This window comes from Trematomus bernacchii, unplaced genomic scaffold (genome assembly GCF_902827165.1).
Source record: "Trematomus bernacchii unplaced genomic scaffold, fTreBer1.1, whole genome shotgun sequence".
Classification (NCBI taxonomy): Eukaryota; Metazoa; Chordata; class Actinopteri; order Perciformes; family Nototheniidae; genus Trematomus; species Trematomus bernacchii.
The window spans coordinates 2,532,073-2,556,055 of NW_022987720.1; the positions used below are offsets into that span (position 1 = coordinate 2,532,073).

At 39.3% G+C, this 23,983-nt stretch overlaps 1 protein-coding gene across 2 annotated transcripts in view; it reads left to right on the plus strand.

Annotated features, from left to right (window-relative positions):
- The window catches only part of flvcr2b (FLVCR heme transporter 2b), a 29,053-nt gene extending 7,349 nt beyond the window's left edge, over nt 1-21,704 (plus strand). Inside the window, exons 2-11 of one of the 2 annotated variants that reach the window (XR_004556962.1) lie at nt 6,010-6,151; nt 9,546-9,686; nt 11,383-11,450; nt 11,986-12,089; nt 13,119-13,229; nt 15,177-15,282; nt 16,763-16,874; nt 17,866-17,921; nt 19,248-19,396; nt 20,847-20,936. Coding sequence is in view for 1 of the 2 variants with exons in the window: in XM_034143879.1 (XP_033999770.1) it covers nt 6,010-6,151; nt 9,546-9,686; nt 11,383-11,450; nt 11,986-12,089; nt 13,119-13,229; nt 15,177-15,282; nt 16,763-16,874; nt 17,866-17,921; nt 20,847-20,912 (906 nt within the window). In the remaining variant the exon portion in view is untranslated. Of the gene's footprint in view, nt 1-6,009; nt 6,152-9,545; nt 9,687-11,382; nt 11,451-11,985; nt 12,090-13,118; nt 13,230-15,176; nt 15,283-16,762; nt 16,875-17,865; nt 17,922-19,247; nt 19,397-20,846 lie in introns of both variants that reach the window. The other variant, XM_034143879.1, reaches the window with a different exon arrangement.
- Nucleotides 21,705-23,983: the final 2,279 nt, after the last annotated feature.

Below are 23,983 nucleotides of genomic sequence, written 5' to 3' on the forward strand. Positions count from 1 at the left end.
TAGGTTCCTAAATACATTTGCAATTTTTTTTTAAATAGTAACCCATGTCCATATGTTTATTTGTGGGTAGTAGATTTAAACTATAGGGCTATCACTATGGGCAGCAATGCTGTAAATATTGACAAATAAATCCAGCAAAATGGCACAAAAGAAAACTGGTAGTGGCCTGGCTGAGTGTATAATGTTTGAGTGTGTGCGTGCGCACGAGTTAGTTTTAAAGACCCCCATAGAGCTCAGTTTATAACTCGAACCCTGATCACATGACCTAATGGTAATAAAAATGCAGGCATGTGGTATAGAGGCTCAATGCATTTAGTTGAAAATCAGGACACTAGTAAAGACAATAGTCCCTGTAGGGTCACTCTCTGGCAGTGTTGGGTGTAACGCGTTACAAAAGTAACGGAGTTACAGTAATGTATTACTTTTTGCTGTAACGAAGTAATGTAACGCATTACTAATTACATTTGGGTAATATTCTACCCGTTACAATTCTCAGTAACGCAGTTACAACTCATTTTAACCCGAAATGAAATGGTGTTTTGTTTTACCCTCCTGTTATATTCGTTTTTTGTAACAGCAATAATATTCGTGGGTCAATTTGACCCACTGCATGTTTAATTATCCAAAAATTGTCAGAAGCCCCAAAATCCATATTTTCTTTTGTACATAGTTTGTATCTTTTATTACTATCAATGAAATCAATATTTAGTACAATTGTGTTATTCACCTCTCACAGATCATGGTTCCATTAGAATAAGTCACTCGTTTTTCACAAAACATATACATTCAAACACGTTCTTTTTTCTTTTTTACATTGGAAAAACCTTGATATAAAAAATGTTTTGCATAACATAACATTTTTTAAATTACTTTTAAAATGTTCCAACTTTTTTTCCAATTGGTTGATAAAGGATAAATAGAGACGAGAAACCTCTTCTGTTCAGGGTCAAATTGACCCGTTCACTTAGTATCTAGCCAAATGAGTCATAACATAAGGATTGGTATTGAAAGTATTTTATTGTAACAGCAATTAAGAACGTGTGTGTGCGTGTGTGTGCGTGTGCGTGTGCGTGTGTGTGTGTGTCCCCTTCTAGCCTCCACTTTCACTGCCAGGTGCGGGGTGTCTGTCTCTGTCTGTCTGTCTGTCTCTCTCTGTCTGTCTGTCTGTCTCTCTCTCGCTCTGTCTGTGTGTGGAAAATTACGATATAGATACCGTATATCCCATTTGAGCCCTCTGACCCCTTCTAGCCTCCACTTTCACTGGTGTGTGTGTGTGTGTGTGTGTGTGTGTGTGTGTGTGTGTGTGTGTGTGTGTGTGTGTGTGTGTGTGTGTGTGTGTGTGTGTGTGTGTGTGTGTGTGTGTGTGTGTGTGTGTGTGTGTGTGTGTGTGTGTGTGTGTGTGTGTGTGTGTGTGTGTGTGTGGTGTGTGTGTGTGTGTGTGTGTGTGTGTGTGTGTGTGCGCGCATCCCTTTTAGCCTCCACTTTCACTGCCGGGTCAGATTGACCCGAATATCATCTCTGTGATATAGACATGTAAGGGGGGGTTCCAAATGCATGACATGAACCATTTTCATTTTACTTGTTTATTGCACTAATTAAGGTAAGGAGAAGAAGTTTCATACAAAAGAAATACTTGAAAGTATTTTTCGTAGATTTTCAAACAGGTCAATTTAACCCTGAATGTAACAGGAGGGTTAAGAATTCACTAACATTGCGAGACATTCCGACACCAGAGAAAAATGGTGCCGGTAAAATTGGTGTTTACGTAATCAGTAATGAAGGGTGTTCTTTTCCCCATAATCAGGGCCGGCCCGTAGCACTGGCGTTATAGATGTTTGCCTAGGGCGCCAGATCTGGGGAGGCGCTGCGCTGGGAGCTCTGGGAGGGAAAACTTTTTTTTTGACCGTTGGTGCTCATCCTATTTTTCGGCCTTGATGTAACAACATTCATAATTAAGTAAATGTAACACCCTTTTCACCCCGGTTACACTTTTCATTTGCCCTGTACGATGGGCGCTGTAAGTGATGAAAATGGGGGATGTTGGCTTATCAGGCGCCCGCAGTTCACAGCCAAAATGCGAGTGAGCGTGGGAGCGAGGGAGGGCGCACCGGTACCAGCGCTGTTGTTATTAGAATCTGGTGCTAGCTGCTCTAACGGATATAAGAAGAAGATGTTTCTACAATAATGTGGAGGGAGAGTCCTCCTCTCCAGTCAGACTGAGAGGCTGATAACTACAGCTCAGTGAGGTAAAGGACTCGGAGTGTTTAGATAGTTAACTATAAGTTATCTCAGTGGGTCTCAAACGTTTTGATCACAATTTATGTAAACACATATTTCCAAGGCACTCCTTTATAATTATTGGGATAAACAACAGGTTTGAAATCATTTCAATTGTATACTATAGGACAGTAAACCAAAAATATCGTTTAAAACTGGAGAGATAAAAAAAATGCATTACTAAATAAATGTTAACTAAAAAAAGATATGAATGAACAACAAAAATAAAATAAGTTACATTTATTTGTTATTGGCTATGGTAGGTTATTGGTTATGTTCACATACTTATTTGATTATTAAAATGTAAACCGATCTTTTTCATATGGGTGTTTTAGAGTTGTAGCCTACCCCCTAGATTTAGTAGTAATTCTGCTCAAAGTGCACCAGATTGAAGCATTTTAATTTAAAATGTTCAAACATTTCTTTCCGGGGGGCATACCCGCGGACCCCCCTAGAGGATGTGACATCCATCCCCCATTCTATTGCGTATTCCCAGTGGCGACTGGTCATTAGGGGGCAGGCACAGCCCCACCTAGTGTCAGCAGAAGGTATTACAAATAATGATTACAAAAAAATGCAAAAAATAAATAAAATATATTTTAAGATCATGTTTAATCATCTGATTCGTCTGTACATTGCTGTTTTAGTCTGTGTTCTTCTAATTAGTGTCTACAGTGTGTGCCTATTGAGCTGTTTAGAGCCATGTGGGACAAAACCCGATCATGCCCCTCCCTCTCACTGTCTAAGTGAATGGTGACTGTAAAAACTACACTGCGCATGCTCAGAGTATTTTCCTATTTAATGAGCTGCCATCCCCACCATACGTCATCTCACATAATTCAGAGCTGATTGGCTGTAAGTATGTGTGCCGCAAAAAGTGTGGTGTGTGAAGAGGAGACGAGAGAGCTGCAGTGATGCGTCCTAAAACCCGGAAGTAAGCTGCGCATCGACAAAAAAGCAATGAGATTTCTCCATAGGATTTTAGAAAATACCTCGAAATAAGATCTGTGGGAAACGTACCTGTTAGATAAATGCACGTTTTGTTCAGCCGGATAATATCCACATGTCTACCCTACTTTTATAATTTTCGAATCATAAATCTATCGATTAGATTTATGATTCGACTTTTGAAACTACAAGAAGATAAGGAGGATTTTTACAAAAAAGTAATAGAGATTTTTGTCCAGAAGCAAATGGACTTCATCTTCAAGTCAAGGTAAGACCGCAATTTTATTGAAAATGGGATCTTACTAACAATTCAATATTTAAATGATAAAATTACATTTTTTGGGTATCCTTTTGTTGAACTGTCTGTTTAAAATTAATCGAAGCATCAGACAAAAAAAGCTTTTGAAAATAATATTATATTTTGATTTAGGTCAAAATATAATATTTGTAAACCTGAAGAGTCAGTGCCAGTGCCTCACCAGCCATGAACCTCACTGCAGAAGCTTATATATAGACATCTACGTTTTTTGTGCCCCACCACTTTTGTACATATAAAAACGCCACTGCGTATTCCTTGGATACTCTATTGATCTTTATCTTTTCTATTGTACGATTCTCTGGCTGGGGGGCGCCAGCTAAAATCTCGCCTAGGGCAGCAAATTGTCTAGAGCCGGCCCTGCCCATAATGACCAAGTCACTGCACATTATCCCGCTTATTACATGGCCAGATACTAAACAAACTAAGGAATCGACACCCAATAGTAATTGAAATGATTTTATTGACTTAAAATGATCGTATTTCTTCCGCTAAGAAAAAAAAACTCCGTTCCACGGCGCACCAACGGCTGGAACTGCGACAACAACAACTTTACGGCAGCACTGTCCAACTCTGTTCACAGTTTCTGATCCACTAACAAGTCCTTAAACACTGCAGAGCCCATACCGTGTTCCTGTTAGTGTTGACTTCTTGTCTGTCTTCTTCTGTTCATTTATCTGACGTCCAGCGCTCCGTCTTTTACCCTCTTGTACTTTCTCTTTCTTGATCCTCCTTAGCAAAGGGATTGACCAATCAGAATCGAGTATTCAACTAAGCCTTGTAATAAAAGTTGTTAGTGGCCTACACAGTTGCTGCACTAAACTACATTTTAGCATTTAAAATACCTAGCCATTATTTTGTGGTTATTTTGGTGAAAGTAACTCAAAAGTAATATAAAAGTAGTGTAACTCATTACATTTCAGAGACAATAATATTGTAATGTTACTTATTACTTAAAAAAGACAGTAATAAGTAATATGTAATGTATTACATTTTGGAAGTAACTTGCCCAACACTGCTCTCTGGACTCTTTGAGGACGCCATCTTTCTACCACAGCCAGTTTGCACACTGGACAGCAAGCTGTTGGCACAGAAGCTCCGAAACCTGAAGACCTCTCACTTCTCACCTTTCACGCTCCAGGGGCCCACGTTGGGACATTTAAAATGCCACAAAACATTACTTCGAAAGACAACCATGCAAATTCTGAACTCGGTCTTGAAGAATGGTCGTGTTCCAAGGCTGGAATAGACAGCGCTTTGGGCCTCGCTACTTTGCAGTGGAATCCAGGACCTTTGGGTAGAGCCATCTCCAGTGGGTCACGGTTAGACATCCAGGCTTCACAGATTGAACGTGCAGAGCTGGTCCCAAAGACTGAGATTAAACTTTATCACCGTCGCTGGATCATGCTTTTTCTCTTCAGTGCCGTCTCAGCCAGCAATGCCTTCATGTGGCTTCAGTACGGCATTATAAGCAACATTTTCATGCGTTTCTACAACATTGACTCTTTTGCCATTGACTGGTTGGCCATGATCTACCTGCTCACTTACATTCCTCTCATTCTGCCCGTCCTGTGGCTCCTGAAACACAGGGGAATCCGGGACGTCATTCTGGTTGGGTCAGCCTTTAACTGCATTGGTGCTTGGATCAAAATTGGTAGTGTCAGTCCCAATCTGTTCCTACTCACATTTTTAGGCCAGTTTATGTGCTCGGTAGGCACTGTGTTCATCCTTGGTATTCCCTCTTACCTCGCCTCAGTGTGGTTTGGAGAGAAAGAGGTTTCCACTGCTTGTTCCATAGGAGTCGTGGGAAACCAGGTTTGTCTAAATATATGATCTAAAGTCAGAGACCACATAGTGAGGCAGCTGTCTGTAGATAATGCAGCTGCACTGGATTCCAGTGACACATAGGTCTTCTAGTGTCTTGGTGCGAGAGTCCAGAGAAAATTGAGTTAACTGTTTGCTGAAACCTCCACATTGTACTCAGTCTTCTTAGCTTTTGTAACGTTTAAACAATATTCTTGGCGGAATTAGTTAGACAACATAAATGTTCCTTCCAGACTAGGTGGTACTAAAAAAATATCATGGTTGTCTCATATTGTTTTCTGTTAGTTTGAAGGGGTATGTTTCAGTTGCCTTAAACATGAGCAACATTGATAACTCAAAAGAAAGTGTTTAACCGTTGATAATACTGACCCTATCTACTCTTAAAGATCAATTGGCTTAAGGTTATGAATTTACATTTACCATTACATATATATTTTTACCAATAATTCAAATAACATAAATATACATGTTAAGTGGTGTCAAACAAGCAAAAGTAACCTCTAAATACACATGTTGTGGTACCATTAAGTATGTATGAGATAAAGAAATGAAGTAGCAACAATGGCAAAGAAAATAAATAAAAACTCTCGATTGATATTACCAAGCAAACAATAATGTGTGTTGACTTTTATGCACTGTCTTAGCTGGGTATTGCCATCGGGTTCCTTGTGCCTCCCATCCTGGTGCCGAATGTGGACGACATGGACGAGCTGGCTCACCACATCAGCGTTATGTTCTACATCACAGCAGCAGTGGCCACCTTCCTCTTCATCCTTGTGGTCTGTGGTAAGAGTTGTCATGTAGCACATCAAGGGTCAGTCTGCATAACAAAAGTAGTGTTTTAAAAAAAACGTCCTATCTAGTGTTATCTCGCCATGCAGAAAGTCAGTTATCTTTAAACATCTCCAGATATAACGGAAACTTTCTGCATGTCTAGACATTCCGGAAGCGTATCCATTTCGGTTAGCAAATATACACAAAATGGAATGTAGACTAAAATGCTATTTTAAAACCATATGTCTTACCGTGTAAGTAACGATTTTGTTGGTGAATAAATAGAAAGTCTAAGTGGTCTAAGGTGACATCACCCCCGTCACTCATCTTGTCCTTTTCCCTCAGAAACACACGCAGACTTTTTCATGTGTTTTGTTCGGGCCATTTCTCGCTCAGGCCGGTGGGATTTTCTCATTCAGTGGCTCCACGTGATGATGGTTTTAATTTACAGCGGACTTCTACTCTGAAAAGAAGCATCATTCAGTAGACAAGAAAAGTGCTGACATGCATGTACGAACCAACACAAAACCATCCCTTAAGGGGAGATTCATAAAAAAGAGCCTTTGTGTTACAAGTCAGGAAAGGTCAGGAGAAATGTTGAACAGGCAGAGAAGTACTTGAACAAACTGAACAGTATAGTTTGTTTAAAGCTATTTGTCATAGAGAACTAGAGGATGCATCATCACAAAATGACACTTTCTCATAAAGGGAAGTGGCGTGACTTCATGTGACATACAGGATATGAGTTGGTAGGAAAAGGCTAAGCTGTAAGCATATTATCTGACTTTTGTCCCACTCTCTTATGAAGACATCGCATGGTTTATTCTAATTACTAGAATCATAAGAAGGGAGTTTACAACCTGAAGGGATTAGTCAGAATAACACATGAGGCTGTTGTCCTGTGAGGATGGGGGAGGGCGGGGGTGCTCGTACTGTAAGCATTCTGCATTCAGAAACACAAAAGGATGCTTGTGAAGGCATTCCATAGTGGCACCATGTACAACATTCAGACTGACGATCAGTGTTGTTGGTATAAAGATGAAGAAAGATATAGAGGAGAAATGCTGAGGACAACGTTTCACTGTCTTAAGAATAACCAGTGATAGGACGTACAGGCTTTCCTCCATGTGATTGATTCATTTGGGCAGTGGATGTGACTCTTGGTCATTCCAGCAAGATAAGTCACAGCTAGTTGGCTACAGTAGTTTCATGATATGACACATAAACTCACACACACATAGCACACCCTCACACACACACATGCAAGATGCCATGTGTGAGGGCTGTCCTGCTGGCAGGGCCATCTGTAGCCCGGCAACAGGCCTGTGAGTCAGCAGGGCAGACAGCGGCCCAGCATTTAGAGATTTGCATAAACTGTGTGGAAAGAGAGGTGGGTGAAGGAGTTTGGCTGCTGCCGTCCTCTGACCGAATCGACGGCCAAAGGTCACCACAGTGAAAGGCAAGGCAAGGCAAGGCAAGGCAAGTTTATTTATATAGCACCTTTCAAGGCAATTCAAAGTGCTTTACAAAAATGGAAGACATTATGAAAATGGCATTTAAAATCAGTCATTAAAAAGAAAAGATAATAAAATAAACATTAAAAGAAAAAATACATGGATAAAAGTTAAAAGTTACAGTGCAGTTTAAGATGTGAATAGTTCAATTAAAAGCAGCGGCAAAAAGAAAAGTCTTCAGCCTGGATTTAAAAGTAGTAAGAGTTGCAGCGGACCTGCAGGTTTCTGGGAGTTTGTTCCAGATATTTGGAGCATAATAACTGAATGCTGCTTCTCCATGTTTAGTTCTGACTCTGGGGACAGAACGCTGACCAGTCCCTGAAGACCTGAGAGATCTGGATGGTTCATAATTTAGCAGTAGGTCAGACATGTATTTTGGGCCTAAACCATTCAAAGCTTTATAAACCAGCAGCAGTATAGTGGAAATGCACAAATGCAGTGAAAGTGGAAATAGGCATGTGCAAATAATTTCATGTGCCGTTTTTAAAGAAACTTTCAATTTCTATGAATTACAATGACACTGTTGTAACAGAGCGGCTGTTTCAAAGACAAGGTTGGTTTCACAGGATTAGTTAGAGCAGGTTACTGAACACAAACCCTCAGGTCTGGTTTGCTGGGGGGGAGAAAACGCTGGCTCAGCTTCAAGAACAACAAAGACAGACATCTGTGTTTTCCCATAAAGCCTACAGGCACGTGCTTTTAATGTACTTAAACCAGTCTGAACCAGGTCTCATCACAGTTGTCGCCCTTAAAGTGTTGGCCCTCACGAGGTCAGAGACTTGCTGACTGTTTCTTTAGGCTGTAAAATGCTCAGAGGAAGAAAGTGTGGGGGTGTGTGGACCTGTGCAGCTGTTTCTGAATGTGCATGCCCCCTCACATTTAGGAAGTGAGTAGCCCTCTTGCCTCATATAAAGAGCTTATAATACTGTCCAATAGTAACCTTTCGTTGGCTTAAAGCATGTAAACAATCACGCGAGAGAGTTCCCACTTTAGCAGCTTTAGAGTAGTACAAATATAGTGAGAGAGATTTTCCGAGGGAAATTTGAAACATTGTACATTTCCAATGGACAGAGTTGTTCGCACAGATTCAGATAAATTGGCTGTGTACTCCCAAACATTCCTAAACTATACAACATTCACAGCCATAGGAAAGGTTTTAATTGTTGCTGTATCATAATGTGTTTCTGTGGATACTCCTTGTTGTGGGTACCATATAATGATATGCTCTGTAGGTTTGAGAAAATTAATTAGGACAACATGGCAGTAAGAAATGGCCAACACACTCAAAAAACCGTCCATTTTAATATATGAATCATGTTTGACATTAAAGGTGGGGTAGGTAAGTTTGAGAAACCGGCTCGAGATCGCTAGAATTTGAAAATACACAACCGGAGAAAATCTGCCACTTCCTTACAGAGCCCCTCCTCCAACACACACGAACGCGCACATGACCAATGAGGGCACGAGATAAGTTTGTGCACAGATGGAAGGCTGACAGGCAGGTAGGCCATCCAGTTATTTTAGCAGGGCCGGCTAAAATGATTGGTCGTACTTTTTACAGTATTACGGCTTCCACAGATGACATTTTTTAATGGATTTTTTGTCAAAGCACTTACGATATTCATTGCTATCGGGATGTTAAGAGCATTCCATGGAATATAACAAAAAGTGTATCTCGAGCCGGTTTCTCAAACTTACCTACCCCACCTTTAATACACCAGAACATAGAATATATGTTATATCACATCTATGAATTACAGTATGTGTTCTTGACTGACTCTCCCAGTTCACCTGTGACCTGCATTGTAATCTGTGTGTCTGAGAGTCCGCTGCTCTTCTCTGTGTTTACTGTGATTAATATTGATTGATATTTTGGTCTCTCCATGTGTCAGTCTTCCAGGAGCGACCTAAACTTCCTCCGACTCAGGCCCAGGCCACAGCTCGCAACATCCCCCCTGAGCAGTACTCATACTCAGCCTCGGTCCTCAGGCTGCTCCGCAACCGGCCCTTCATCCTCCTCATCATCACTTATGGTCAGTGTAAAACAAGAAAAACAACCACAGGCAGGGCTTTGGTTTTTCTTTGTATTTGTTTAACTGAAAAATGTGTCATTGATTTTGTCAGTACAATCTCTCACTGTAATCATTTAACAACTGTTTTCCTTGGCCACTTGTTGTGAACAGTACCTCGACATATGATAACCGTTTGAATCAATATAGCAAAGTTGTTAGCAAACACATTACACACCCAGCAATTACAGATAAACATAATCATTTCATTGGAGTAAAGGTCATATGATGACTCTCAGTCCAATTTCTACTCCCTTTTAGATCTGTGTTGGTCTCCACCATCTTCAATTGGAAATATCTGTATCTTCAGCTGCTAATAGGTTACTTTTATAAATATATCCAGTTCAATTGACCAATCCAACTGAAATTTGCTACCAGATTCAGGTATTCCCCGGACACATCACCATACCTACCCTGCCCCACGTGGGTTCCTAAATCTGCTTAGAATTGGTCGGAAACCACTCCCTGATTGTAAAACAAGCCCTGACATGATATACTTTTAAACCAGGTTTATCTTTTCGTGTGTCATAAAAATGAACACATCCTCAGATAATCATCAAGACACGATATTTATTGTGCCCTATTGACGTTCAAAGTTTGGTTTAAGTCTGACGATGTTTAACAAATGATCGAACAGCTGTGAGCATTTTATAGGAACCCTTGACCTCACTGTGTTATTTCCACAGTTCATGCAACTATTATTAGTGTCTCTGGGTGTTTCTCAATCTCGAGTAAAGCTGCTCCAGAGCCACTATTTCAAGCATACTACGTCATCGAGTGCCGCCGAAGGACTGTTCCAATGTCCAGCATACTTGGAATTCTACCGAGCCCGGCGTACTTCGTAGCGAGAAATTTCGAGGCTGCACATGTGTAGACTCCGCGGTCTTAAAATCCCCACAATGCTTTGCGCACGGACCAATTTCCCCAAATCTGTGGCGGAAAATGTAAGGCGGGGCCTCTCATATGACGCACACCTGCACAGTTGCTCGCCTGTTCCACTCTGCGTTTTCCAAATGCCAGGAAGTATTCTTGCCTCGCTTCTGAAGCAAGTGACTCGGAAGACATGTGCTACCAAGCAAGCGTACTCGACATTGAGAAACACCCTCTGTTGTCCTTTTGACTCTTTGCATATGACCTTTAGTCACATGGTCTCAGATTTACCTGAGATTGTCACTCTCTGTTCTGCAGGCCAGCTGTCCCTGTCTGTTACACTGAGCTGTGATCCTAAATAAACAGTTATATTTACATGACAGGCTTATTTACACAGTACTATTTGCAAATAGTATAGAAATATATATAATCAGTTTCTTTTTTTAAATGTTATTAGAGTTTATAATCATCCTCTCAACAATTTGCATCCAAAATTGTTAATTAGCGTAGTGTTTTTTTTTTAGGTTTATGTTCCTGAGCATGTCAGAGCTTTTGTTCGTGAAAAAACACACGACACGCAGACTTGTCCATTTATAGAAATCCTTGTTTTGGTTTGGCTCTCTGTTTTGGAAACCTGCCTGATCAGGTTCATTGGACACAACTGCAAACTCTTCAACTGTTCACATTAAACTGCTTTGTAGTTGCTTAAGGAAGTTGGCACAATGTTCAATTTTCAGGTTTCATAAAAAATGTTTTTGCTATATTTTTTGACAATATTTCTCTAAAACAGGTTTGAATGTGGGATGTTTCTATGCTGTCGGCACCCTGCTGAACCGCATGATCACCGAGCATTACCCTGTAAGTCCTGCATTCTGTGTCTGGTCTTCCCCCAAACTCTTTTTACACTTCCCATAGTTTGATATGTCAGGAATTGAGAAGCTGATTCAGTTGTTATATTTTGCATTGCAAGAACACTTCACACATTGTCATCAACTGTAACATTTAATACCCAGAAATAATGCAGCACAGCATGATTGCAAAAGTTGTACTCTTAAGTTTGAATATATCATTTCCTGTAGACGGTGTAGTAATGTCCTTAATTACATTTCACTTTCATAAAGAGGAAGTAGGCTTTTCTCTATTTAAAGTATATCAACAGGCTGCTGTTATAAGATATTGATAGAATGGAAGGATGTTGCCTGCTGACCTGTTTTATTCAGTTTTACTCAGTCAGTAAGAGATGTGGATGAAGGATTGATGTGACCCCAGATGAATGTAGAAACTCACTCCAATTCCCCATAACTCTCTTATAATTATGTCTGCCTCACTTTTCCTTTGGTATGTAATGTAGGTAAGGTCACTAATCTATGTTCTATCTTGCTTGACCTTGTAGGGAGAAGAGGTGAATGCTGGGAGAATTGGCCTCACCATTGTCATTGCGGGGATGGTTGGCTCCCTGATTTGTGGCATTTGGTTGGACAAAACCAAAACCTACAAGTAAGGCGAAAAAAAAGAAAGTAAAATGACAGTTTGTTCCAAGTGTTGGGAATGAAATAGAACATTAGCCAGCCTTTTTTCTGTTCTGTTTATTGTCATTCCGCTTCTCATCTCGCTGTAGTTCTTGTTTAGTGTTTATGTGTTGCTCTGTGTCTATTTATCCAGGTGCTGCATGCTGCTCTCACAGTCATATTAATGACCCCATGGGCCTTTTGGCTGTGTAGTGACAGCAGTGTCCTCCCTGTGGGGGGTTACAGTCGGCCCCCCGCTGTTTGAGAGATTTGTTTTGCAAATGGGGGAAATGCTAGTGCGTCACACACGCAGGGTCTCTTTCAGTCCCAACTGTCTCCACTGTCTTCCCTTGCCTTATCTCTCATACATATTTTGATTATAATTTAGTTGCCCATTCTTTGTTGCAGATCATCTGTTAATTTGAACATTTTACTAATATAATATATATTTTGGGATCCTAAAACGCACCCCTTATTGAGTTGTTAAATATTTGATATTAATAAGATATTTTTTTCTATCAAAGGCAGTTTCTTTTTAATAAATGTATGTTGTTCTTTCTTTAATTAACCATTATATTTTGATATATTTGATTACATTTGACTGCATTTTTGTTAATCTTGTCCTCACTGTGACCAATACTATTTTGGTGACAGTTGCACATTTATTCGTATTTCTTTCTATGCATGTGTCATAGTTCAACATTAAGTAGTAATAATCGCATGAATTTTTAAGATTCCCTATGGATCCTGGGGCACAAACAAAACAACCCATTAAAAACTGCTCCAAAGCTCTACTAGCGGTCAAAAACTCTTAACTTTGATGTTACATTACACTGCTTTTTAAAATCTGAATAATTGTTTTCATCCCTTGAGAAGCTACAATGGTCTACTACTACACCCACTTTAAAGTAACGAGTTCACACAAACACATAAATAATGCAGCAGAACTACTAAAATGTATAATTATAATGATGATTATAGTGTTCAAGGTTGTTTATTTGTTTCTGTGTTTTTCCAGACAGACAACCCTTGCTGTGTACTTCATGTCTCTGGTGGGGATGATCGTCTATGCTGCCACACTCAATCTGGGACACCTCTGGGTGGTCTTCATCACTGCTGGAGCGCTCGGGTATTCTTTTGTTTTTGAGTACAGTTATGTTTTTGCTAAACACTTAATTGGTTAAGTCAAAGGTTAAAACAACTTGAAATTATATTATATATATTACATGTCACTTGTTAGACGCTTTTATCCAAAGCGACTTACATACTCAATACTGTGGGCAATCCCCACAGGAGCAATTTGTGGTGAAGTGTCTTGCCCAGGGACACAACGACATGCTGACTGCAGTGGGGTTTGACCCCCTGATCCGAACACCAACGCACAACCCACTGCACCCCACGCCTCCCTTATATGAACAAATAATTATATAAATCAAAATACCTGAAAACTTGTTCAACCCTCTTGCACAATTTGTGGCAACTACTTTTCTGTTGACATTTGCAACAATAATTTACAGCTGTGTTTATTCAGAAGTCAACTTTAGATTGATAATCATTTGCAAATCCACCCACAGTAGGATATAGGTTCAAATGTTCCTCTGTACAAACAGACACTGTACTATAAATCAGGATAAAGAGCAGAGGTGATCCTGTTTCTAGGAAAATGCAAGCGTAGGGATACAGGCTACAGTTGAGCTGAATGATCCTGAACAGTTAGATTATATTACTTTACTGCATCATGATAATTCAATTTGTATTAAAACTGCATTGTAGAGAGTCCTAGAACATGGTTAATATCCAAAACTAACAAAAATGGACCAACACATTTCAAACAGTACTAATAGAATCAGAATCAGAATCAAGTTTATTGCCACACATACAAGGAATTTGCTTTGGTATCTGGTGGTGCGAACATAAACAATCTAAAAAAAGAAGTTGCAAAGTAGGTAAAAATAGTCAGGTGGTATTCAAGATGGTCTCATATTTTAAATATCACAGTAACAGTGCTTTAAAATAAAGCTTTTAGAGCCACCATGAATTATATCTTCACAATATATGTATTTTTTTTGTAAATAATACCAGATCTCGTAGCCAGCAGTACTTTTACATCCAGTTTTGACCTTTCTGTTTATGGTGTGAAAACATCACACCTCTTCAGCAGCACAGATTGACTCTCCAGCTTGGGCTCGCCCTCTCTGTGGAGGCACGCGTACATCATATACATACCATACGTGCGCACATAGTGTACATGCCAGCCAGTGGACATGATTAATGTGACTCAGGCTGACTGGTCAAATAACTCACTGAGAGCTTCATTCGTCAATGGAGATGAAATTAGCTCAAGCTAGCTTTAAATTCCTGCTTGAATTCGTGGTATTCTATTGATCAAATTAACTTTTCTTTTACCTAGTGTGTACAACCATTGTCCCTAATATTTTAACCCATCTAAGAATGTAGAAGTGCTTCGACAAAAAATCCATTAAAAAATGTCATCTGTGGAAGCCGTAATACTGTAAAAAGCACGACCAATCATTTTAGCCGGCCCTGCTAAAATAACTGGATGGCCTACCTGCCTGTCAGCCTTCCATCTGTGCACAAACTTATCTCGTGCCCTCATTGGTCATGTGCGCGTTCGTGTGTGTTGGAGGAGGGGCTCTGTAAGGAAGTGGCAGATTTTTTCCGGCTGTTTATTTTCAAATTCTAGCGATCTCGAGCTGGTCTCTCCAAAATGACCTACCCCACCTTTAAGCCTTTCCCTAAACATACTAGTTTCTGGAAGAACAACATGGTTCTAGTACCTGTCACAACCTGTAAAACATCACCACGTCTAAGTCAAAAACAAGGGTGTTTGCATTTCTTAATAAAGCAGGAGAGGAAAAAACACACCACTGTATAAAGTAGGTGGAAGGTGTGTTTCTGCATTACCCATAAATACATTATCCAAGCTGTATAATTGGAATTAAGGTCAAATAAATGGCAGAATTATTCATATTTAAGCTACAATCAAATCAACTTGTGATTCTCTTTGTTAACTGTATGTCTCTATGCTTCTCTGTGTGTGTTTGTGTGTGTCCAGGTTCTTCATGACTGGCTACCTGCCGCTGGGCTTTGAGTTTGCGGTCGAGCTGACGTACCCAGAGTGTGAAGGAACCTCATCCGGACTGCTCAACTGTTCAGCACAGGTACGATAAAACTTTATTGTCAGATCAAATGTAAAATGTTCTCGCATCACAGCAGCTCCTTTCACAACATCAGCAAGGTCAAATATTAAGGACAAGAAACAAGGAAACAGACATTTAATATAACATCACGATCACTGAAGATCACATTTGATCAGGGATTTCACTTTAATTGGAGGAATGACTGGTGCACAAAAGAGTTCTTCAGTCAAGGTGTGGTTTAGAATAGAATAAATAATAGATCCGCAAAGCCCAAAGAGATAGCGTGAGAACATCTGCTTATGTTGTTCCTAGTTGTACAAAAAGAAAGTGAGTAAGTTGCTTCTTTCCACACAACAATCAGTATCAGTGCCGATTCCAAGAAGAACTGGATACAAATATTCAAACAAAAATAATACAGTTAACTCGAAGGGCCGTTTCCATAAGTGAAAATCAGATCCGCTCCTAAATGATATGATTTCTTCCTTGGCCCATGCTACACATGTCCCCCAGGTTTCATGAAAACTAGCCAGTATTTTTTCATTATCCTGCTGACAAACAGAGAAACAAACCAAACTGAAAACATACCCTCTTGGAATTTTCTACTATCCTGATTTGACCTTGCATTCGAAAGTATGCAGAGGAGTTAGGTCTTTGCAGACCTTGGAACTGTTCTATCATATGTGCAACAAACAACATGCTTGCAAACTATGTATCACCATGTGAAAAACGTACAAAATGTTGCTGTGTGCTTGTTTTGTTTTGGCTTCCTTGATAGTTTTTTTTTTGCCATTTGATATCAATACCACTAGACCTGAGTTGCTGAGCATTTGTTCAGCATCTGTTATGGTTGTGAGGGTGCTTGTGTGCATGTTAGCACCCACGTTATTTCTTACTCCTACATGTTTTGTCTCTGGTGGGGATGATCGTCTATGCTGCCACACTCAATCTGGGACACCTCTGGGTGGTCTTCATCACTGCTGGAGCGCTCGGGTATTCTTTTGTTTTTGAGTACAGTTATGTTTTTGCTAAACACTTAATTGGTTAAGTCAAAGGTTAAAACAACTTGAAATTATATTATATATATTACATGTCACTTGTTAGACGCTTTTATCCAAAGCGACTTACATACTCAATACTGTGGGCAATCCCCACAGGAGCAATTTGGGGTGAAGTGTCTTGCCCAGGGACACAACGACATCCTGACTGCAGTGGGGTTTGACCCCCTGATCCGAACACCAACGCACAACCCACTGCACCCCACGCCTCCCTTATATGAACAAATAATTATATAAATCAAAATAACAAACCAAACTGAAAACATACCCTCTTGGAATTTTCTACTATCCTGATTTGACCTTGCATTCGAAAGTATGCAGAGGAGTTAGGTCTTTGCAGACCTTGGAACTGTTCTATCATATGTGCAACAAACAACATGCTTGCAAACTATGTATCACCATGTGAAAAACGTTATTTCTTACTCCTACATGTTTTGCACGCCCAGGTGTTCGGCATTATCTTCACCATCAGCCAGGGGAAGATCATGGACAGATTCGGCACTCTGGCAGGAAACATCTTCCTCTGTGTTTTTCTTCTAATCGGCACAGTAATGACAGGTAAGACCTTTCTGACTGTGAAACATATGCTGTGTGGAGTCAAAGCAAAGTACATATTGTATGTCACGCACAGCAATGCTAGGAATGTATTTGTTTGTTACTGTTTTTGTTGAATCCTAAGAATGTAAATGATGGTTACTGTTTTTTTTTGGAAGATCTGTTTAAGGGTTAAAAGTTAATATCCACATACAGTAGAACAGAAAAGCAAATGTGTTTTTATTATTGCGTACACTTACAAAAAAATATTACTTGCAAGAATTGTAGTTGAAGCTCCTCCTGGTTTATAGTACCTTTTCCCTTACTTAAAACGAGTTACATAAAACAGAGGGTAAATACTTAGGCAGAGCGAGTGTGTTACCACTGGTATTTTGTTTTTCGCTCAGTCCTATACTCAAAGTATATGTTTTTAATTAAGTAAAGCCCAGAGCAGATACAAAAGTCAGAGGATGGAACCATAAACATGTTGTTGTTCATTGACTAAGTAATGGAAAACTCTTACTCTGAAGGTCATTAACATACTGTGTGAGACGCTGCACATGCACACTGAAATACATAGAACCGGTTGCAGCTTATTTTCAGGTGTTACATGTGAGACTTCATGCTTCAGTGAAAACAAAGCTATTTTTTTGAAGGGCTAATTGAGGGCCAATGTATAACTTTTGCTCAATGCGAAGGCTACTGAAGCGCTTCAAATGTTGCACACTAGAAAAATACTGCAAGACTATTTAATGAGACCTTTCTGCTATCAAAGGTCATCCGAGTTACTCATTGTACTTTTCCCATCATTTCAGACATGAGTAGACTTCATGTTGTGTCATCACACAAGAAAAGGAACATATTTGTGAACCTGAAAAGAGCCAGTAAAACATTTATGTGCACAAGAGCCCCCTACGGGATGCTTACTCGTATTACATCATGTCCTTCAACTACACTTGTTGTGCTATAATGACCTCATACAGGCTTGACTTGCTCTGTGTCTTTTTCTCTGTAGGCCTAATCAAGTCTGATCTGCGGAGACAAAAGGCAAACATGTTGGCCAAAGCAGCAGTAAGTGTTAAAGATATAAAAAAAGGTGTTGGGGATATAATGTCGTGGAGCAATGGTAGTTGTAATATGGTTTGGTATAATCCTTTTTTTCATGGAAGATGTTTTGACAGTAGAAGCACAGACGTAGAGAACAAAATGAAGTCAAAAATATCTGCCGTGAAAAAAAGACCTATGTGTTATTTGTTTGCTTGTCATAAGTTTGCATGGAAGGCATGCGGTCAAAAGTCACATGTGTGTCTTGTGTTGCTCCAGAAATAACTAGCCTATTGTGTCTGTCTACTTTTGTCTTGGCCTGCATGTTTGTGTCTGTTCAAATATTTTGATACGTGATTACTGTCTCTCTACGGCACTATGTCTGTCATAAATCATGTCTTTCTTCTGTTTAACCTCGATGTTACCTGCCAACCTCTGGTAGCATTGCTTTGAGTATGTTGTTTGGGAAATAACCTGATTTAAAAAAAAAAAAAAAAGTGAAAAAACCGACATATTACCTCCAATAAAACAAGAGCAACATTTTGAAAATGTTTGAATTCGACCTGAATGCAACCAAAGCAATGCTACTCTAAGGAGGTGACAGGACTACAGAAAAAAATCATTGTTGATGTCTGAGTGAGTCTATAAGCTCCAAGGTGAAGTTACTGGTGACAGGAAATAAGTCAAATTCCTCACAAATGATGCAAACATGTAATGAACAGAAAAAGCTAAAAATGTTATTGGAAATTCAATTGATGGTGGAGAGCCACATGAGACAATCGATACAACGCTCATAACTTTTAAATACAAGGCTGAAGCCAGGAGACGATTAGCTTAGCAAAGCACAAAGACAGGAAACAGGCTGATCTTGGAACAAAACCTACTAAACAACTACTTAACCAATTATAGCTTGTTTGTTAAATCAGTACAACAATTCAACATTTGATGTTGGTTTACATGCCAAAAATATTTTCTGTCTAGAAGCTGAACTAAGCTAAGTTAGACTAAGCAAAGCTAAGCTAATCAAAGCTAAGTTAAGCTAAGAGTCTTACAGTTAATATACAGATATGTGAACGTGATATCTCCTGACTTAAAAGTCAGTGAACAATTACTTTGTACTAATACTTTAGCATGTTCAATACCTCTCAGGCTTCAGCTATACAAAAATGGAAGCATTAAAACCTTAAAGAGTGTTACAATCTCAATCAGTAGTTGGGGACAAGCAAGAATTGACTGGGGTTAATGACAAAACTGCCTGATGGATCAGATTGTGTCGCAGAAACTTCATCCTGGACTGGAGACTCACTCCTCTATAAACTCTGAATAAGAAGTGATTAGTAGCTGTTGTTTTAGGCGGCGAAGCAGATGTCAGGACAAGACTACGGAACCACAGCGCTAATCTCCAATCCACTGACCCCCCCTTCACAAGCCTGATCAATGTACCTTTCTTCTTCCACAAAAATATCTTCTCAAATCTTAGCTCGACATGCAGATACACTAAGGTAGGAGCTCAACAATCAGCACACACTGCCGTAAATCACAATCCTGTTCACCCTGCTCGTTCTGTCCCTTTGTTTCCAACTACTCTAAATCAAATTCACAATATCATGTAAATATGAAACCTTTTATTTTCTCACTAATCCTGTTCTAGATTATTATATTCGATGATACCAAGGAGACATGCATGTCCATACAAAACCATTTTAGCTCATTTATGATAGCTTTGTTAATGAAACTATGGCCTTATATTTATTTATGTGTGATTTTATTATGTATTCATATACAGGCGTTTTTCTGAAAGACATGTTGGCACAGGTTTTAATTATTTAATTATTAGTGGCTGAATTCCACTTGGCTGCTTCAGCTGGGGTCTCTGGTTCAGACAGAGTGAGATGTGTTCTCATGCAGGGGGTAGAAAACAAATGGTAGGGATTAAAAGCTTATGAGAAAATCAACAAGTGAAGTTGTTTTTGTGCCTTTAAAACTCTGAGAAGGAAATCTCTCGGCTAGCTCAGATTTGCAGGATTAACTCCAGTGAGCCAGTCAGAGTGATATATTTTATAAAGTGTACGGATGGCTTTCACTGAAACTACAGGAAACAATGCACTTTTACTGTGTGTGTAAAGCCATTCCATGAAGACAATGTTATTACATTAATGTTAATATCCCGTGCTTGCTACGACATGCCAAAATGTCTAATGTGACAAGGGCCAATTTATGTGCTTTTGTTTATCCATTTGTGTGTTTTTCATCTGGCATGTTTTCTGTAACTTGCGCTGTTTTTCATCAAGATCTTTCAATTAAAACATAGTTCAAATAACTACACAGAAGCAATCCTATTTCTGAAGCTAACGAAGCAGCTTACATTGTTTTGTTCTTTGTTAAGAGTGTATGAGTCATTTTGCACCCATTCCGACCTAAAGGGATAGTTCACCCCTAAATAAAACAAAACAAGTTATTCTTTTCTAACTTTAGTAATTGTTGTATCTCCTGACCCAGTTACTTAGGATAATGTGCAGAACTTGTTGTGAGTAGTTTATTTTTACGATATCACCGTACAGAAGGAACTCGAATATACTCATGGACGAGATTCTTTCTGAGAGCTAAGATTACATTTCAGCAGAGAAGGACGCCATTAATGTTTACATTTCGCTCTGTCACATGGTTTTTCCCGTGAGCAGATTCACGCCTTCTTCACAGTGATTCATTTGGAGGTGTAGTCCAGCAGAAATATATGACATTTATTTTGGTGCTTGGAGAACCAACGCTCAGTGCCATTACATTCTAGATAAAATGTCTCCAAAAATCAAACTCACATCAAGACAATCTAAATAAATAACTGTGTTCTTTGTTTAGGGGTGAACTTCCCTTACCTACCTAAAATCTACAGAGAAAAACAACAACTTCTGTGTTGAATCCATAACTCTGTTGACTTATTGTTTTGATTGATAGGGACCTTCCGACTATCCCAATGGGAGCGTGGCTGCATCGCCTATCATCGAAGAAGCCAAGCTTTAGAGGCCAAACACACACACACACACACATTTGAATACTTTATTTGGTTCCACAAATTATATTACATAAGACAGGGAATCAAATATATTGGGGCTAAGCAGCACAGAACACTTAGGGGAACACATAGCATCTCATTCTCCACATGGCTAAGCAGCAGCCTTAAGGGAAGCTTTAGAGGCCAAACACACACACACACACACACACACACACACACACACACTAAAGTAAAAGCCTTGAAAAGGACCATGATCTCCTTTCCTGTTACAGTGTAACATACTGAGATATATCAACTCAATTAGGAAGTATTGAATCCCACTTCCCTTCTAAGAAGAGTTAGATGTACAATGTTGTATTAACTATTTATAAATAAAAAAAATGTTGAATTAAATTGGATATTTAATGCTCAATTTCAGCATATAAAATCCACTGTTATTGTTATTTTTAAGTGTTACTTGAATTCTCTCACTAAATCTGCAAGACAAATCTGTGACTTGTTTGTTTGTGCCTTGACAATTTTACCTGTCAGTATTTTAAAAGGTGTACACTTGATTGTGTATAGGTTGTATAGGTACATTTTCTATAAAGAAGTGACTAATGTAATTATTGCATAAACAATTAATCATGTAAATACAGTGTCCAGGTATTCATTAGTGATTTTGATAGATATTTGTGATTCAATAATTCACACAGTCAAAAGTAAGGGATACAATTCATGACAGACAGCTGAGTAATATTATTTGTAAAACCATGCATGTTTACTTATTTCATGTGAAATAAAACTGTTTTATAAAATTATTTTTTGTCATTTGGTGTCATGCTGTGTGTCACATACTCACATTGTATACATCTCAAGGTGAGACAACCTGATAAAAGGCTATTATGATAAAGGATAGGTACTGTATCTGTAAAATCTGTAAAATACCGGTGAATGGTACCAAAGTACATTCACATAAATATTTATTTAAGTACATTGAGGTAATTGTAGTTATGTTTTAGAAAATACTTCTAATAAACTTCATCTCCAAGGAAAATAATTTTGTCATTAACTTTATTTGACAGCCGCATTTACCATTCACCATTGAAAATAGGATGTTAAAGTGTAAAAGAACACAGGATTCAATACAACATCCCTTACGATTTAGATGTGTATACGTTCTTGGGAGTTACATTAAAGGCTGAAGTTTCCCTCTAAGTGTTTCTTCTTTCTTCCCCCACTTAAATTATCTTTTCAACTTGGGAGGGAGGGGCCCAACCCTTATACATTCTATAGGAGGGGCCCAACCCTTATACAGTCTATGGGCCTGACCCAGTTTGGCAACCTCTGACCTACATTTGATACAGTAAAGTCTTTATGAGGGTTGAAATAGCACATTTCCTTTACTTAATAAGTAACTTATACAAATATGTTTTTCTAGGAAGGTCGGCTTGTGTTTATTTATGTTTAACTAGGCTATGGTAAGGCAAGCATTGTAGGAGACTTTGTAGAGACTATAGGCTATTTTTTAGCTCATGCAATATATAGCTATTAAAGTGGACCTATTATGCTATATTGGACAAATATATTATAGGGCCATACCTATGAAGTTTTTTGCTTAAAATACCAAACAGGGATTTTGGGTCCTCACCTCCTCTAGGGGGGTCCGGGGGCATGCTCCCCCAGGAAGATTTTTTAAATATTGAAGTTAAAAGCATCAATCTGGTGCACTTTGAGAGCAAAATTAAGAGATATGGATACATCTTTCAACACCCATATGAAACAGAACTGTAAACAGATTTACTTTTTCTTTATGGATATTTTACAAATCACTCCCCTGTGACTGTATAATGTAAGGTAGCTTCGAGCTTCATGTCGAACACTGACAGTAAGTCAACATTTCCCAGAGGATTTTTAGAACTCACCAGGTAACGCTAAAAAACATAACATTTATATTGTATGACAAAGTGTTAATGTAATATCTCTGGCTAGCTATAGCTACTTGCTAACGGTTTAGCTTACCCGCACGATTCAAAGTAACGTCAACAACGTAGCTGTAATTTATGCTTTGCTTACATGTTCGCATAACTTGGAAGTTTACTGACATTTACATACCTTGTTTACCTGGCGCAAGTGGTGGCTCTGGGGTTGTTGTGTGAGCCGCCACTTGAGAATTGTCATCTTTTTTAAGAAAATATGTTCTTATGTCCATCTTCAAAAACTCTGAGTCCGACTGACAGTTTAAACATTGTCACAGAATAGGTACCTGTCAGCCAATAAGACACGTTTATTTCCATGCAACTCTCTGGTGATTGGTCTGGTGTCTTGCCTCTGTTGCATTCACTGAACACGGGAAATTACAATCCTGCCGTCCTCTCTAGTGTCATGATGAGGTTCAGGTAAAGCACGGTTAATGTATTATATTATTGAGGGAGAATTGTCCGGGGCTAAAGAAAAAACATCAGGGGCTTGGCTCCACTAGCACCCCCCGTCCCCGTTGACGCTCGCGAAACAGAGGGCCTCATCATATAACTTTGCATGGGGCCTCATGTTGGCCAGGGACGGCCCTCACAGTACAGGTTAGCTCTGAGTGTTAGCAAGGCTTGCTAATGTAAACGAAGACGAGATTACGTCGAAAACACGTCAGGCATTGTTTCTGATAGCAACTTTCTGTGGGTCCGTCGCCGATTTGACGTCATATCGGCAGCAAATCTGTATCCGCTCGTTGTACCCCCGTTTTTAAAAGATTTGGGTATGGAGGAAAAGAGAAAGGGTTTTATTTTCTGACGCTGCGTGAGTTCCCTGACACACCGGGGACACATATTTATGTATAAAAGACATAAAACAGTGCATTTTGCATGATAGGTCCCCTTTAAAAGAAATCATTACGGATTAAGGTTAATTATTTTTGTTCCTCGGCATAGTTTAAAAAGTAAAACAAGTAGCATTTACCTATATTTATCACTTAATGCCCCGCCCGACGAGCACGCTAAGTGACACAAATCAAACACACCTACGACGTTGTGACAAACAGCCTTCTGGGTGTGGTTATTCTAAAATGCTAATTATCAACGTGATAGGGTCCCCAGTTAATCAGGAA